General features: G+C 45.3%; 1 protein-coding gene across 1 annotated transcript in view; it reads left to right on the top strand.

Annotated features, from left to right (window-relative positions):
- Nucleotides 1–14,448, top strand: part of LOC139574213 (testican-1-like) — a 237,221-nt gene that overhangs the window by 110,182 nt on the left and 112,591 nt on the right. Inside the window, exon 3 of the mRNA XM_071398572.1 lies at nt 12,991–13,036. Coding sequence (XP_071254673.1) covers nt 12,991–13,036 — 46 coding nt within the window. The remainder of the gene's footprint in view (nt 1–12,990; nt 13,037–14,448) is intronic.

Here is a 14,448-nt window from a genome sequence, read left to right as displayed (position 1 = left end):
AACCTGCTCCACTACAGCCCCGTCGATGAGAATGGGGGCGTGCTCGGTGCTCCTTTTCCTGTAGTCCACAATCATCTCCTTAGTCTTGGTTACGTTGAGGGATAGGTTGTTATTCTGGCACCACCCGGCCAGGTCTCTGACCTCCTCCCTATAGGCTGTCTCGTCATTGTCGGTGATCAGGCCTACCACTGCTGTGTCGTCTGCAAACTTAATGATGGTGTTGGAGTCGTGCCTGGCCATGCAGTCGTGTGTGAACAGGGAGTACAGGAGGGGACTGAGCACGCACCCCTGGGGAGCTCCAGTGTTGAGGATCAGCGTGGCAGATGTGTTGCTACCTACCCTCACCACCTGGGGGGCGGCCCGTCAGGAAGTCCAGGATCCAGTTGCAGAGGGAGGTGTTTAGTCCCAGGTTCCTTAGCTTAGTGATGAGCTTTGAGGGTACTACTGTGTTGAACGCTGAGCTGTAGTCAATGAATAGCATTCTCTGTTGGAATCTAGGCAGAAGAAATCCTCCTGCACATTTTAGGCAGCCTGCTGGCCCACAGAGTAGAACCAAATATTCAGTTAGATTGTGTCATACTATGCAGAAATGCTGGGATTTAGGGAGGGGCCATTCTACACGCAGCATGTGGTAGATGTAGAGCTTTCTCCTAAAATGTAGGATGTTGATTGTTTGACAATGATGTGTTAACCAATTCTTCCTTTACAACTCAATTATTTATATATCCATTTGTGGTGGTTAAATAGGTTCCTTTTGTGAATGTGCTTTTTTGATGTTTACAGATTGCTATACACAATATAATGGCTCCTGTTACTCAAATAATAATAATAATTCAGGGCAGGCGGGGCAGAGCCCCACATTTTAGCCTGTTTTGCATGTTATTTTGGCATTAATATGTGTCACATATCAGTTTGCAAACAATTTAATAATAATATATATCATTGAGTTAATAAAGTCGAATACAAAACTTGGTCTCTTTTTTGTTATCTTGAGTAAGGCAGCTCAAAAATACAGAGGTTTCAGCCTAGCTCAGTGCTTTCTGTGGTGGTGGGGCAAGCCAGCAGAAAATATGGAGAGTTGCGCCGTGATTGGCTCAGTGTTCTGTCACTCATGGGGACTTTACGTCACTGCCAAGTGTAAGAGGAGACTTTGAAAATTCTAGCCCTTCGGCTTGTGCCATCGAAGTGCCCATCCAAGAAGGCTCAAGGTCATTGGCCACAGATAAATCACATTACAGTATATGCACAATAGCTTTGATTGGACTGATCATGTCAACATCATACTTTCACAATCTTAACTAGCAGTCATCATCATGAATCAAGTCGACAATCTACTGGCAAATCCTTTTTAATCCTTGTCATATGAAGAGAAATTATAGATAAAATGTATCGTGCCCCATCGGCCATTGGACAACAGGTTGGAAATTGCAAATTCAACAAGTGGTTTGGAAGGAATCAGTGACAGTGGCTGTGTGGTTCCAAATCTGGGATCAAGGGGCTCTTTTCCAAGTTTAAAATTATAAACATTGGCCATGTTGTCAATGAAGCATGATTTGTGGCCCGCTCAAAACAACTGTTAACTAGGAGGACCGCCGCGCCACCTTCCTGTTCAAGTGAGCCGAGCACAACAATATGAGTCCAAAATGTATGCTGCATCATAAATGATATAATATGCCAGGGAGATATGTATACTGTAGCTAAGAAAGAAATACTAATGGTATGTTGTGTATGTAGTAAGATGTTAGTAGCCCATGTGCCTCACCCTAATCATTTGGTCTATTTACCCCTCTTAATTTTGCCTACTGTTCTGACTGTTCTACTGTAGCCAATAACATGTTTTAGAGAAATGTAATCATTGAATATTGTAAGAGCTTTAGTTGTCTACTTATATGCCCCTTTTATTTATCCTACGGTTCTAACTTAGTGTACAGGGAGAATACTGTAAAAACGGCCCATGTTCTGAATTCTGTCGCTGTACATTTCAAAAGTGCTAAACAAATAGTTATATTGACTAACGTTACGTCCGTCCTAGCTCGCTCATTGTCTTAATCAAAATTACGGATTGGCTCTTATCCGCTCGTCGTCCCCTTATGCCATAGTTTGTACATCTCAATTGTCAGTAGAAACCACATTTGTTTAAGCAAGTCAGCCATATCAGCTATGTTTTTTAAAAAGCCAGTAAATGAGGCTGAATGAACTGTTTCGCTGCCAGACAAGGCTCCGCTGATAGCCAGGTGTAGCAGTGGTAAGACGTTGGGACAGCCTGCTGTTGGGACAGCCTAACCGTTTGTCGGCACTGTTTGTCACCGTTAAAGTGCAATTAAGGTATTGTTTAGTGTTGGGCTGTGTAGTGGCTTTGCTGGCATACATTCCACTTGTTGTTTTTGCCCCACCAAGATTTACATGCTAAAATCGCCACTACCTATGCTAATATGGCTAAGTCCATCTGAATGTATCAATGTGTGCTATGAGTAAAGTCATCGCCTTTTTTTCTCACAAAATTACCTTAGAACCTCCACCATTGGTATGCTGTTGTTGGGTGCTGTAAACTGAGATGCTGCCACACTTCATTTTCAAATTGCTGTAAACTGAGATGCTGCCACACTTCATTTTCAAATTGCTGTAAACTGAGATGCTGCCACACTTCATTTTCAAATTGCTGTAAACTGAGATGCTGATGAGATACAGGAGGGAGAGAGAAATCATAACCTCAAAGGCCATGCCCCAACGAGTCCTTGGGGAGGAGAGAGAGAACATCTCACCACAGCAGGTCAGGAACAGAGAGAAAGAGATAGTTGTAACCAAACGCATGACTGTTCAGTTAACTTCCAGTCACATCATCATCACGTACAGGATGTCATCGCAACATAACCTACTGCTTCAAAGAGGTGTGACAGAATGGGGGTTGGAGATCCAACACAGAGAAGGCTGAATTCTTGAAAAGACAACAAATACAACTTTTACATAGAGTCTTGATAAGTGTCTGCTGCTCCATTTGCTCCATTGCTCAGGCGTGTGTGTGTGCGTGTGAGTGTGTGTGAGCGTGTGTGTGTGTGCACGTCTGTGTGTGTGGGTAGGCGGCTAGCTATTTACATTTTACATTGGAGAAACCTGCGTGATGTAAAAAGTGTCCGTCTCATTACACTGTCATACATTTTATCTCCAGCCTTTAGTCTGCACAAAAGGCCACACTCTTTCTACCATATCCCATATATGCAACATGATTTATGTTCGATCATTTTTGGGACGGAACGTTGGTGGAGCGCTGCAGAGATGCGTCTCTCCAACAGCACCCTGGAGAGGTGCACTGGGAATGGACGAGCAAAATATTTTGCACCCCTGCCTTTGACAAAGTGGGCACTGCTTATCAGAGGGCGCTCACCTAAAATGCCTATATACCACTGGTTGAGAGAAATTGTACTTGTTTTTGGGCAGAATTATGTGAGGTTTTGTGTGTTGTTGTTGGGGGTGCGTCTTGGTCAGTTTAGCTCAGAAAGTGCCGCCCTTGTCAATCTGCCGCCATAGTTGGCCGCCTACTGGTCGATTTCCAAAGCATTCCTAGTCGATCGCCAAACATTTCAGTCAAAACCCAACGATAAAGCCTTGCGTTCATATTTGTATGTATTCGTGTCGCGTTTTTGGCGGTAGGTGCACCCGATTCTGCTGCCTTGTGCGCCGGGTAGGTGAAGTGTTCCCATTTGAACAATTTTATTTTTGTCGGAAGGTACAATCGCCGCCTTCCCGGCGGGCACGGAGAGCAAATCAATTACCGCGTCTGCAGTACGTAGCAGGCGTAAAAGAAAACTAAAGCAAAATTGACACTGTTAGATTTGGAAACTTTGAAAACCACGACTACAGAGGCTGTCAACGAATACAGCTGCTGTTTTTATGAGAGAGTTCATGTTTAAGTTTTTACTCAGCACCGTGAACACTTCGTATTCAACACCTTTATAAGCAATACAATGCGTGTTCTTCCCTCTTCCACTCGTGCTACAACCATCACTGCGGTGGTAATGAATGATTAGGAAGGTGTATCGATAGGCTTGCGTTGTTATTATTGCGTTGTTTAATATCGAGGAATATTTCACCTTCTCCGTTCATAGGAGTGACACATGAATTTGTGCATGAGGCAGAAATAATGCAGTGAGACTTTTGCTATTAGCTGGAAGATGATGTCTGGTCAGTGTCAGTGGAGGAAAGGGAGAGTGGTGAGATGTTGAGAGGCGGACCCTCAGTCTGCTGCCCTCTCCTCCCGCTGAGACTGACCATCAGATGCAGGCACCCTTAGCCCAGTAAAATAAAAATAAAAAAACAAATGATTTAAATGTATGCTCACTCAGCTGTGCCTCACAAGTAATACAACAACTGATCTATTACCGGGGTGATCATATAGCCTACCTCAGATGTTTAAATATATATACAGTGGGGAGAACAAGTATTTGATACACTGCCGATTTTGCAGGTTTTCCTACTTACAAAGCATGTAGAGGTCTGTAATTTTTATCATAGGTACACTTCAACTGTGAGAGACGGAATCTAAAACAAAAATCCAGAAAATCACATTGTATGATTTTTAAGTAATTAATTTGCATTTTATTGCATGACATAAGTATTTGATCACCTACCAACCAGTAAGAATTCCGGCTCTCACAAACCTGTTAGTTTTTATTTAAGAAGCCCTCCTGTTCTCCACTCATTACCTGTATTAACTGCACCTGTTTGAACTCGTTACCTGTATAAAAGACACCTGTCCACACACTCAATCAAACAGACTCCAACCTCTCCACAATGGCCAAGACCAGAGAGCTGTATAAGGACATCAGGGATAAAATTGTAGACATGCAACAGGCTGGGATGGGCTACAGGACAATAGGCAAGCAGCTTGGTGAGAAGGCAACAACTGTTGGCGCAATTATTAGAAAATGGAAGAAGTTCAAGATGACGGTCAATCACCCTCGGTCTGGGGCTCCATGCAAGATCTCACCTCGTGGGGCATCAATGATCATGAGGAAGGTGAGTTATCAGCCCAGAACTACACGGCAGGACCTGGTCAATGACCTGGAGAGAGCTGGGACCACAGTCTCAAAGAAAACCATTAGTAACACACTACACCGTCATGGATTAAAATCCTGCAGCGCACGCAAGGTCCACCTGCTCAAGCCAGCGCATGTCCAGGCCCGTCTGAAGTTTGCCAATGACCATCTGGATGATCCAGAGGAGGAAAGGGAGAAGGTCATGTGGTCTGATGAGACAAAAATAGAGCTTTTTGGTCTAAACTCCACTCGCCGTGTTTGGAGGAAGAAGAAGGATGAGTACAACCCCAAGAACACCATCCCAACCGTGAAGCATGGAGGTGGAAACATCATTCTTTGGGGATGCTTTTCTGCAAAGGGTACAGGATGACTGCACCGTATTGAGGGGAGGATGGATGGGGCCATATATCGCGAGATCTTGGCCAACAACCTCCTTCCCTCAGTAAGAGCATTGAAGATGGGTCGTGGCTGGGTCTTCCAGCATGACAACGACCCGAAACACACAGCCAGGGCAACTAAGGAATGGCGCCGTAAGAAGCATCTCAAGGTCCTGGAGTGGCCTAGCCAGTCTCCAGACCTGAACCCAATAGAAAATCTTTGGAGGGAGCTGAAAGTCCATATTGCCCAGCGACAGCCCCGAAACCTGAAGGATCTGGAGAAGATCTGTATGGAGGAGTGGGCCAAAATCCCTGCTGCAGTGTGTGCAAACCTGGTCAAGAACTACAGGAAACGTATGATCTCTGTAATTGCAAACAAAGGTTTCTGTACCAAATATTAAGATCTGCTTTTCTGATGTATCAAATACTTATGTCATGCAATAAAATGCAAATTAATTACTTAAAAATCATACAATGTGATTTTCTGGATTTTTGTTTTAGATTCCGTCTCTCATAGTTGAAGTGTACCCATGATAGAAATTACAGACCTCTACATGCTTTGTAAGTAGGAAAACCTGCAAAATCGGCAGTGTATCAAATACTTGTTCTCCCCACTGTATATACATATATATTTTAAATGGTTCAAACAACAATGCATTAGCAGGGCAATTCAAGTAAAGCCAAGATGCGGTGATAATATATGGGGCCTATAGCCTACTGCACAAACCTCATTACTACAGAACTGTTTTTAATAGGTTATTGTTGCATAGGCTTACGTTAACATAGGTCATGTTAAAAACAAGTCTGAGAGGTAGATCTCGGCTTGGATTTTGACTCTAAGTGATGTTAACTCAGAAAAGGTTGGGGACCACTTATCTAGGAGGATGAGAACAGAGGACAAAGAATCAGCTTTGACAGTGTGGAGAGCCTCCGTGACACAGAGAAGAGCAGTCTAAGTTGAGTGACCCGCCTTGAAGCTGTACTTGTTAGGGTCAAGAAGTTCATTCTGAGAGAGATAGCGAGAGAGTTGGTCAGAGACAGCACGCTCCAAGTGTTTTGGAAAGACGTCAGATGAGTTGAGTGTTCGTTTCTTGAGGAGGGGAGTGACTCAGGCATTTTGAAGTCGGAGGGAGCCAGTGAGTTAATGAGGGAATTGAGCAATGGGAGAAGGTCTCCAGAGATGGTCTTTTGAAGGGAGGAGGGGATGGGGTCGAGCGGGCAGGTTGTCGGGAGGCCAGACCTCACTAGTCGCAGGATTTCATCTGGAGAGAAAGGGGAGAAAGAGGTCAAGGCGTGGGGTAGTTCTGTGTGAATGTGACCAGTGGACTCAATAGGCTGAGTGAATGAGAAGCAGATGTTGTCAACCTTCTTTTCAAAGTGGTTGACAAGTCGTCCACAGAGAGGGAGGGGGGAGGAAAAGGTGGAAAAGAGTATCCTAGGGTTAGAGGCAGAAGCTCAAAATGTAGACTGATAGAAAGTGGCTTTAGAAGCGGACACAGAGGAAGAGACCGTAGAGAGGAGGGAGTGAAAGATGATAGGTCCTCTATAAGATACATTTTCTTCAATTTTCGCTCATTTGACCGCAGCCCTGTTCTCTAAGCTCGCAATGAGTCACTCAGCCACGGAGCATGAGCAGAGGGCCGAGCCTGCCGGAAGGAAAGGGGACACTATGAGTCATAGGATGCGGAAAGGGAGGAGAGTAGGGTCGAAAACGCTGAGCCAGGAGAGAGAAGAATTAAGCAGAAGGGAGAGATGATATGATAGAAGAGGCGAGAGTAGTGGGAGACAGAGAGCAACTATTGCGACGGCGAATGACCGTCTGTGTAGGGGCTGAGTGGCTAGGGTTGGAGGAAAGGGAGACAGAAAAGGAAACAAAGTAGTGATCAGAGACCTGGAGGGGGGTTGCAGTGAGGTTAGTAGGCAAACAGCCTCTAGTAAAGATGAGGTCAAGCGTATTGCCTGCCTTGTGAGTTGGAGGGGATTGGGAATGTTTGAGGTCAAAAGAGGCAAGGAAGGGAAAGAGAGAGTTGGATTATGAATGCAAGGCAGACGTCGGGAGGTTGAAGTCGCCAAGTACAAAGAGTGGTGAGCCATCGTCAGGAAATGAGCTCATCAAGGTGTCAAGCTCATTGAGGGAATCTCAAAGGACCCTTGTTGGCGATAGATGACAACAATGTTAAGGCTGAGTGGACAAGTGACATCTATCTGTTTACCAGGCTGACGCCATACATTATTCATATTTAATCACTGGATGTTTAACCCTGTGGTGCTGGGACTGCATTGGCCCTCCCATCAGAGAGATACACTCTATGTGTGTGTGTGTGTGTGTGTGTGTGTGTGTGTGTGTGTGTGTGTGTGTGTGTGTGTGTGTGTGTGTGTGTGTGTGTGTGTGTGTGTGTGTGGTGCATTTATGACATTTAATAATGCTATAGGAGGTCTTCAAAGAATGCTTTGACACACACACTGCATGCTGGCTAATTATTTCATAGGCCCTCGCTCACCAGGCCATAGTTCCTAGCCTCCCGCTCACTAGCCCCTAGCTCCCAGGCCCTTTCTCACTACCCTATAGTTCCTAGGCCCTTACTCACTAGCCCCAAGTTCCTAGCCTCTCACTCACTAGCCCCTAGCTCTTATGCTCTTTCTCCTACCCCATAGTTCCTAGCCTTTTGCTCACTAGCCCCTAGCTCGTAGGCCCTCTCTCACTACCTCATAGTTCCTAGGCCCTCACTTACTAGCTCCTAGCTCCTAGGCTCTCGCTCACTAGCCCCTAGCCACTCGCTCATTAGCCCTTTACTCACTGGACCCTAGTTCCTGACCTAGCCCCTCTCTCACTAGCCCATAGTTCCTAGCCACTCGTTCACTAGCTCTTCGCTCACTAGTTCCCGGCCCGTCACTCACTAGCCCCTAGTCACTCACCAGTGCAGATCTTGAAGGCCTGGCTAGGGGTCTGAAAGGGATCATAACTCACCTTGAGAAATCTCCAAACTTCAGACCGGCACATATGAATGTCTCTCGTCATCTGAGAAGGTTGGAGACAACAAGGTTATACGCCGGCACCACAATCATATTCCGAACATCCCTGGCAGAAATACTTGTACTATTTTGACATTAACACTTGAAAGAGAGAGGGCGATAGAAGAGAGAGAGAGAGGCCTGGACATAAAAAGAGAATACGATAATAAAAGACACATACCTCCTTGCGATCTCTTTTGAGGGGTTTGAATGAGACGAACAATGAGATGGGTTTGGCTAAATTGCCTGTTCCTGGTTGACTGATGAGTGTGCTTAATATTTAATAGGAGATCCATGCATTCATTATGCCCGCAGAGGGGGGAAGGTCACCACACAGCCTTCCACAGAATAATAACACATATTCTCAGGGTCACCATTGATAATGGGAGAGTTGGGATATGCGAAAAAATAAGAAAAAAAACATTCCCAATTCACACATGCGTATATTTGTAAAATAGAACAAACATAAGCACCCACCAAATTATGTATTATTATGTTTATTTATTATTATATTCTCACATCTATCATTAACACTACCAGTAATAGCCTTTAATAACACACTGCTGATACATGGGGAAGGGTTGAACTGCTGGGAGCGTGCTAGTTGTCAGTGAGATCACACACACACACACACACACACACACACACACACACACACACACACACACACACACACACACACACACACACACACACACACACACACACACACACACACACACACACACACACACACACACACACACGAAGACACACACACACACACACACACACACACACACACACAGTCGAAGACAAACACACAGGCAGAAGACTGGAGCTCTATTTCTATTTCGCACCTCTCTCTCTCTCTCTCTCCTTCTCCACCACTGTCTCTCAGCTGGTGTCATTTTCTCTTTGCGTTTGAAATTACATGTCGCAACGAATAAGGCTGTCTCACTCTTAACACCAGTGGGGGACTGCGTTTGTGTGTGTGCGTGCATGTGACAACAGCGCAATCACATGAATACACCCATAGATTGCTTTTAATGATTGTCTACGTGCATAATCTCTTTTGTATTCTGAACGGGTAGCATGCTGCCTTTGTTCAAAATGTGATATACATTACAGATTCCATTATAAATGACCAGTCTCTCCTTCTCCCCTTCTTTTCTGCAACCCTCTGCAATCATTGAAGGAAGTCGAGGTAAGTTATTGATTTATCTTTCAAATTGTGTAACTCCATTTTGTGATTCACTCCGATACTCTGGAAAGCTACGGAGAGGGAGTTAGAGAACGAATACGTGCATCGGCAATATTGTTTGGAGATGGAGCTTTCTCACATTGGAAACACAATGGCGTGCAATGCCAGACACTGATGCAGTGCGGTATGTCCCTCTGGGCTTGTTGTAGTGCTGCTGATACGTGTATGTTTGTCAAGCCACGTCAAAACTCTTAACATGGGAGATTAGAGACACGAGACTACTTCTAAATGGCAGCTGTCAGAATCCACTGTAGCGAGAGGGCGATGCACCTTGATGCGATTAACGAGGATCAGAAGAAGGTTAACGGAGTTCAGGTTGACTGTGGCTGCGTTCCCAATGGCATCCTATTCCCTATGTAGGGCAGTATTACATAGGGAATAGGGTGCCGTTTGTCCTACTGAAGTCAAATCCAGTCGTGTACCGTAGTACCCTGGTGCTGTACGCCATTATGTCTGGTATTATCCTGGCTGGATCGCAGCTTGGTGCAGAGCAATGTGTGGAGAGCATGAGAGGGGGGGATAAGATGAGGCCAGTGGTGATACAAATAATTGGCTTGAGTCTGGAGCGAAAGACTGAATGTGATGGGAGAGATAATTTAGGACAGAGGAGAATAAAGAGGAAGAGAAGTGGAAATGAGAGGAGTGGAGAGGGAGAGACCCGGGGGACCTGTTAATTGGGCCTCATCACCTCATATCAAACTAATGGACTTATTAGCTCAAACCTTAACTCCAGCCATTTGTAAAACAGGGCATTCTCAGATATCTTTCTCTCCCTCCTCTCGCTCTCGTGCTCCCTTTCTCTCTGTTCTCTTCCTTCTCTCCGACCTCCTCTCTTGTCAATTCAATTCAACGGGCTTTATTGACATGGGAAACATACGTTTACATTCCGTCTTCCCCCGTCTCCTCTCCCTCCCTCCCTCCCTCCGTCTCCTCTCCCTCCGTTTCCTCTTCCCCCTCCGTCCCTATCTCCTCTCTTCTCTAATCAAGCGTTCTGTGCTGTAATGAGGGGCAGACAGACCCTGCTCTTAATCACAGTAGGAGGTCTCACAGTGAGTCTGCAACAATCACTCAACCACTATCCCTCCCTAGTGATGCTGTTAACACCGTCTAGCCATCAGAGTGTTAGTGTCAGTGAGTGTGTGTTTGGGTCAGGACCAGTGGAGCGAGTTGAGTGCTTATCAGTAGTTCCAGCACAAACTGTGGCCACTGAGTGCAGCAGCGCAACAGACTGGCCTTACAGAGCTGGCCAACTCACGGCATTCATCTCCGGCCCCGCTGTCCCAACTCTCTCTAAACTTCCAACTGTTTCTCTCTCGCAGACAATGAGAAAGAGAGTCAGGGGGTTGTCAGCGGTTTCCCGTCATTCTCCGTCTTTGTTAGGTCTTCAGAGTGATCTGCCGCTGGGACCACGCTGAGTTCTTTATGTCTAAACTCACGTGGAGCCAAACAGAGTTGAGCTGGGTTGAGGGCAAGGGGGAGAGAGAATTTGAAATTTTAAGAGCTAAGAGAAATGTTTTTTTGTCCTCCCAGTGGGTTTGGTGCTGTTTGTTATTTGAGCTCAGAGAGGATTTTATTCCTTCTGTTATTTACTCCTCTGACTGGTCTGCTTCCGACTATAGACGATGCGTGTTGTGTTTGTCTGGAGCTTAGATCTGAGGGCACGCCCTAACTTCTCTCCCGAAGACTGACTGATAGTCACTTTGGTATTGCTGAATGTGTTCCAGAAGAGGCTGCATGAAAACAAGACTTAAAACAGATCAATAATGTACTTTGCTGTACAGAACATCTGTAAACCCTCCTCTGTCTCCCTGTTTCATACGGTGCGGCTTCCTCTCTTTGGGAACGTCAGGAGGTGTGTGATTGGTGGCTGGATTGATTCGGAGCTCGTTCCTTGATCGCAGTAGACCCAAATGACGCGGAGCAGTGATCGATAACTGACAGGCAATATGAAAAGCTAAAAGCAGAGCCTAATGTGGAGGAAAGTAGATCATTGAACTGTATATGTACTGTATATGGCAGGCCAGTGGGAGAGGGCAAGTCAAGTACATGCACTGACTGAGTATCTTGATTGAGCAGGTCATATAGATGTCCTGTTTGAAGAGTCATGATCTATTTAAACAGGGCCTGGTAGGAGTATATATATATCTATCTGCTAGTCCATTTCTTTATTCCTCTCACTACTGTTGTATCATCTCCCTGTGGCTTTATTGGATTGGCCACTGCGACAAAGCACCCTCTCTTTCTCTCTGTCTCTCTGTCTCTCTCGCTCTCTCCCTCTCTCGCTCTCTCGCTCTCTCGCTCGCTCTCTCGCTCTCTCTCTGTGTGTCTCTCTCTTTCTCCCTCTCTCGCGCTCTCTCTCTGTCTGTCTCTCTGTTTCTCTCTTTGTGTCTCTGTCTGTCTCTGTCTCTGTCTCTCTCTCTCTCTCTCTGTGTGTGTCTCTCTCGGTGTCTCTTTCTCTCTGTGTCTCTCTCTCTCTCTGTGTCTGTCTCTGTCTCTCTCTGTCTCTCTCTCTCTGTGTGTGTCTCTCTCTGTTTCTCTCTCTCCCTCTCTGTCTCCCTCTCTCCATGCCGCATCTGTTTGTCTAACTCCCAATTACACCGTGTAAAACACTTCACCGATACGTACTAATTCAATTCAGACTAATAGCTAATTTCACCAACATGTTGCTCTTTCATTATGCAGCCATTTTAAGGTAATTACATATCACTGTGTCCTCGCCCACAAATATAAATCCGAGATGAACAAATAAAAAGTGGATGTTCTGAACAATAAGCCCTCATCTAATGAGTATTAAACTTCTAACATTTGTGCTTGTGCAGATATAATTAGCGTTGACACGGGTTGAATCGGCTGTTGGTTTTGAAGAGGCGATCCGGTTGTGAAGGGTTTAATCTGAGACTCATATCCCAGTAACATTTTAATCTCAATCCGACTGATCTGTCGCCTGTGACAGAGAGATAATCAGGAGAGCGGATCGGGCTCCCGTCAGTATCGTTCTTTGAGCCTGTTTCTCTACTGACTGTCTATCTTTGATGGTGGGTCGGGCGTCGGGACCACGGATTGACTGCGGAAAAATAGAGCTGTTTTCTGCAGTTCGGATGACTAGTGTTTGGAATATCAAACTCTGTTTAACAAGCTGAATTAATAGATTTGTTCCAGACTGTGTGATCTTAGATGTCTTCTTTTCTGTTTTTGTCAAGTTGTCTCTGTGTGTGTGTGTGTGTGTGTGTGTGTGTGTGTGTGTGTGTGTGTGTGTGTGTGTGTGTGTGTGTGTGTGTGTGTTTGATGAATACATAACCCTTTACCTCCTGTGTTTTTCCCCCAGGATGACTACTTCAAAAGCTATGGTCCTGCCAAGCCAATCAACCAAGGTAAGGCCGGAGACTATGACGTGTGTGTGTGACGTATGTGTGTGTGGGGGGGGGGGGGGGCATACAGGTTTGTGTGTGTGTGTGTGTGCTCCTCATTACCAGTGCGTCCTCTGAGAATAACCCGATGATGGATCGGTGTGGAGGTTGCTATAGGGAAGGATGGTCGCTCTAAACACACTTCATTAATGACACACACACACAAACACACACAATGACACACACACACACACACACACACACACACACACACACACACACACACACACACACACACACACACACACACACACACACACCCTCTATCTCTTCTGGTAGATTAAGGTGATAAAAAAAAAGCTCCAATCACACAGTGGAATCTTTATTTTACTCAATTGATCAGCGTTTCTGCAGGAGGCCCAACAGATCAATACAGAGACGGCGAGGGAGGAACGGGGGAGGGAGGGAGAAAGTGGGTGGGATTGTGATAGAGGTAGAGAGCCAGCCTGACGAAGGCAGCTTGCCTGACGAAACGTTAATGGCTTCAGATAAATAATTTGCTATGGAGCCAGAGTTTAGGGAACCTACTCTTTCTTTATAAAAAGCTGGAGAGCCACTAAGAGAGAGATGGAGAGAATGAGGAAGATCTAGTGATTCTACTTATTATAGAGAGAGGTGGCAGATGAATGGGTCATTAGCCATCTCTTACAGACCATTCAGGTCTGGGTCTATAAGTGTGTTAGTGGTAGTGGTAGATTTGTAGTCATTAGTTAAGCCTGATTCTGATCCTGATCCTAAGCCTTGGCCTCACTGATCCACTGTCACATCAGTATAGTGGAGGATCAGCAGACATGATAAGACTGATAGGATCACGCCCCTCAGGGATGACAGGAAAAAGAAAGAGGGAAGGAGAGAGAGAGAGAGAGATGATATTTACAGTTGAAGTTGGAAGTTTACATACACCTTAGCCAAATACGTTTAAACTCAGTTTTTCACAATTCCTGACATTTAATCCAAGTACAAATTCCCTGTCTTAGGTCAGTTAGGATCACCATTTTATTTTAAGAATGTGAAATGTCAGAATTATAGTAGAGAGAATGATTTATTTCAGCTTTTATTTCTTTCATCACATTCCCAGTGGGTCAGAAGTTTACATACACTCAATTAGTATTTGGTAGCATTGCCTTTAATTTTTTCAAACGTTTTGGGTAGCCTTCCACAAGCTTCCCACAATAAGTTGGGTGAATTTTGGCCCATTCCTCCTGACAGAGCTGGTGTAACTGAGTCAGGTTTGTAGGCCTCCTTGCTCGCACACGCTTTTTCAGTTCTGCTCACAAATGTTCTATGGGATTGACGTCAGGGCTTTGTGATGGCCACTCCAATACCTTGACTTTGTTGTCCTTAAGCCATTTCGCCACAACTTTGGAAGTATTGGG

The sequence above is a fragment of the Salvelinus alpinus genome, chromosome 4 (genome assembly GCF_045679555.1).
Source record: "Salvelinus alpinus chromosome 4, SLU_Salpinus.1, whole genome shotgun sequence".
Taxonomy (NCBI): Eukaryota; Metazoa; Chordata; class Actinopteri; order Salmoniformes; family Salmonidae; genus Salvelinus; species Salvelinus alpinus.
This window is presented reverse-complemented; position numbering and strand designations above follow the sequence as displayed.